Source organism: Lactuca virosa, chromosome 7 (genome assembly GCF_052849685.1).
Source record: "Lactuca virosa cultivar CGN04683 chromosome 7, Lactuca_virosa_CGN04683_v6, whole genome shotgun sequence".
NCBI classification, from domain to species: domain Eukaryota; kingdom Viridiplantae; phylum Streptophyta; class Magnoliopsida; order Asterales; family Asteraceae; genus Lactuca; species Lactuca virosa.
The window spans coordinates 219,232,643-219,235,551 of NC_136432.1; the positions used below are offsets into that span (position 1 = coordinate 219,232,643).

General features: G+C 31.1%; 1 protein-coding gene across 1 annotated transcript; it reads right to left on the reverse strand.

Moving 5' to 3' along the window:
• Positions 1 to 663: 663 nt before the first annotated feature.
• Positions 664 to 1,578, reverse strand: LOC145125208 (LOB domain-containing protein 37-like). Its single transcript, XM_079060703.1, has 2 exons — positions 1,295 to 1,578; positions 664 to 1,150 (listed from the first exon to the last, which is right to left on the reverse strand). The coding sequence occupies exons 1-2, from the start codon at positions 1,476 to 1,478 to the stop codon at positions 705 to 707; spliced, it is 630 nt and encodes a 209-aa protein (XP_078916829.1). The 5' UTR covers positions 1,479 to 1,578; the 3' UTR covers positions 664 to 704.
• Between the last annotated feature and the right edge of the window lie 1,331 nt (positions 1,579 to 2,909).

Below are 2,909 nucleotides of genomic sequence, written 5' to 3' on the forward strand. Positions count from 1 at the left end.
TTCATGAGCCAACCCATCTGCATGACTTCTTGAATCTTGAGTGGGAAATGTCATTTTTACCCTTTTCCCTTTTTGTTTAGATAAGCTAACAAGTAGGTCTACTTGAGAATCTTAACTTGTGAAGTGGGTAGTGGTCGATATATTCTCCCATACACAAAACTACAATTATTTTTGTTCATTATATTTATCATTGTTATTGCAATTATTGTTGTTATTGATTTCTGGTTCTTATCCAACGAGGCATTCCATCTAATCAGTGGTATCATGATGACAAAACTATGAATCGAATAATCATTACATTAAGTTCCCAAAATTTTGGAGATCTGTCATCAAGTTTTTATAAAACAGTGAAATCATTTAAACCTTCAAGTTTTTATAAAAAAAATAAAAACATTTTTTCATTATATTTTTCATTGTTAGCCTTGTTTGATAATTTTTGTATCACTAACAACGTTTTTAAATTTACATGTTTATCTTGCACGCGATTTACAAATACTGAGAAGGAAACTGATAGCATGCATTTTAATATATTTTCGATATCTGTTATGATCAATTTAATTGACATATTAATATAACACGATACAAAGAGGTTATATTTTTACGTTATTAAACTCAAATCTAACTCTATTGTTAATGGAAGAAAGCTAAAAAGTCAAAATAAGATAAAAAAAAAATCAATCATTGGCCATAATTCATTGCTCTTATCACAAGAAAAGTCTCAGAAGCTTCTTTTCACTACAATTTGAACGGCTACTGCTCTCCAACGTCGTCGTTTCAGATACATCTGTAGATGTCACCTTTATCAGCTTTTCCGTCCACTGATTACTACTTCCACCGTCGCCGGAGCTCCTTCTAGCATCAGTCATGAAAGCGGATCCAGTAATTCCAAGTTTGAGATCCTCCGGGTTCAGTTTAGCAGCTTCATCAAAGTTGCAGTTGATAGCTTCTGATGCATTGTCGCTTTCCGTTGTCACTTGAGTAGATCCGAATGAAAATAGCTCCGGCATGGGATGTATGCTTCCACCTCGGAGCACCGTCTCTACAGCTGATTCACAGACGTGCCAGTTTCCTGTCCACAGCAGTCCGACTACTCCGTTCACTGGATTCACCGTCCGGCCGCAGGCTTCGAACAGTAAAGACTGAAATAAACCTGAACGTACAAAATAAAACAGATAAACAATCAAGTCGATCATATTATATATCAAAATATTAATCATCCAAAACCTAAAACCGTATGACTTGTAAGAAGGTATGAGATAAATAGATAGATTGAAGATGTTGTGATGATATTTACCAGGTCGTTGGTGCTCAGGGACGGAGGAGAGGAAGGACATAAGGCCGGCACGGCCGAAAAATTTGGCAACGAACAAAGTGGCGTTGGCTTGAGCTTGAGCACTTTCGATGGCACAGAGACTTTGTCTGAGAATGCAGTTCTCGTTGCAACCCTTTCGAAGAATTCTGCAGCCATTGCAACTCATTATTGCTTTATTGAATTAATCTATCTTACTCATGCAACAACACCTTGAGTCTGTTTGTGTGCTAATTGTTGGAAGCGATGCCGAATAGGAATGGGGTTTGGAGGTGTGTTTGTTTATATATATATATATATATATATATATATATATATATATATATATATATATATATATATATATATATATATATATATATAGAGAGAGAGAGGCTTAGGTTATTATATACAAACTTATTATTGTATGGATGTAGGAATGATTGTGGGCCAATCATTTTGTTTATTTTAAGAAAGTGATTAATACATATTATTAAATTAAATATAATTGAAAAATATCATCTAATTTAATTAGAAGGGTATTTTAGTCAATTAATATAGATTTAATAAAAGAAAATTGCATATTTTAAGAGATCATAGATTCTATTAATTTTAAAATCTGATTTTACGAATTTTAATTTTTTTTTAATTCGGACATTCTGAGAGAATATGTTTATGAGTATATTAAAAAATAAAAATATTTTTAAACCATAAAATAATAAAAATATTCTTGAACCTATTTATTAATCATGACTTTAAAAACTTCTTTTAGAATAACAAATTCTCGAATCATCAATTGAAGAATAAAAACAAAAATTACATTAATTCTTATAGAATAGGGGTAACAATTACTAAGAATTATATTTTTTGTTAAAGAAAAAACAAAAAAAACTTTCAAATCGGGAAAAAAACATTAAAATCTAACAAATATACTAATACATTCTAAAAGAATAATGTTGCTAAGAATCACTTTCAATTTTGTGGTCCATTCTTCAAGCATCAACTTCTGTGAAAACAAATCCAATTGTAGTTTAGAATCCAATAACGCATTAGCAAATGAAAAATAAAAAACTAAATTCCTTTGGAAAAATATGAGGACTTGTCAATTGCACCAAAACCAATAACCAAGAAATGTAGAACATGCATAAATCAGTGAAAAAAATATCCATATTCCATTCCAATAGATTTGTAATCCGTGATTCCATTCTGATAGAATTGGAATTCAAGATTCAATTACCATATGCATTCTGTTGGAAAAATATCAAAGTAACAGTCATTCTTTGCCTTTCACATCATGTATTCTGATTGGAAGCCCCTCTGGTTGAGAAATAGGTGGAAAATATGCCTGTAGAGTATGTGAACTTGAGTATTATTCAAAGGACATAATTGTCTTTTCTCATAAATATACAATATACTTACTTCAACACATGCTTTTGGGAGAACCAAACGACCAATTCTACCAGCATCACTGGCACTCAGAATCTTCTCAAATAATGGAACAACTGTAGCATTTAAACTTAAAGAAGCAGAATCAAGGAAAATATTACATTGTAAAGATAGATTAATATACTTATTTTAGATTAATGTAATATACATAATCAAAACATGGTTAAAGATGGAT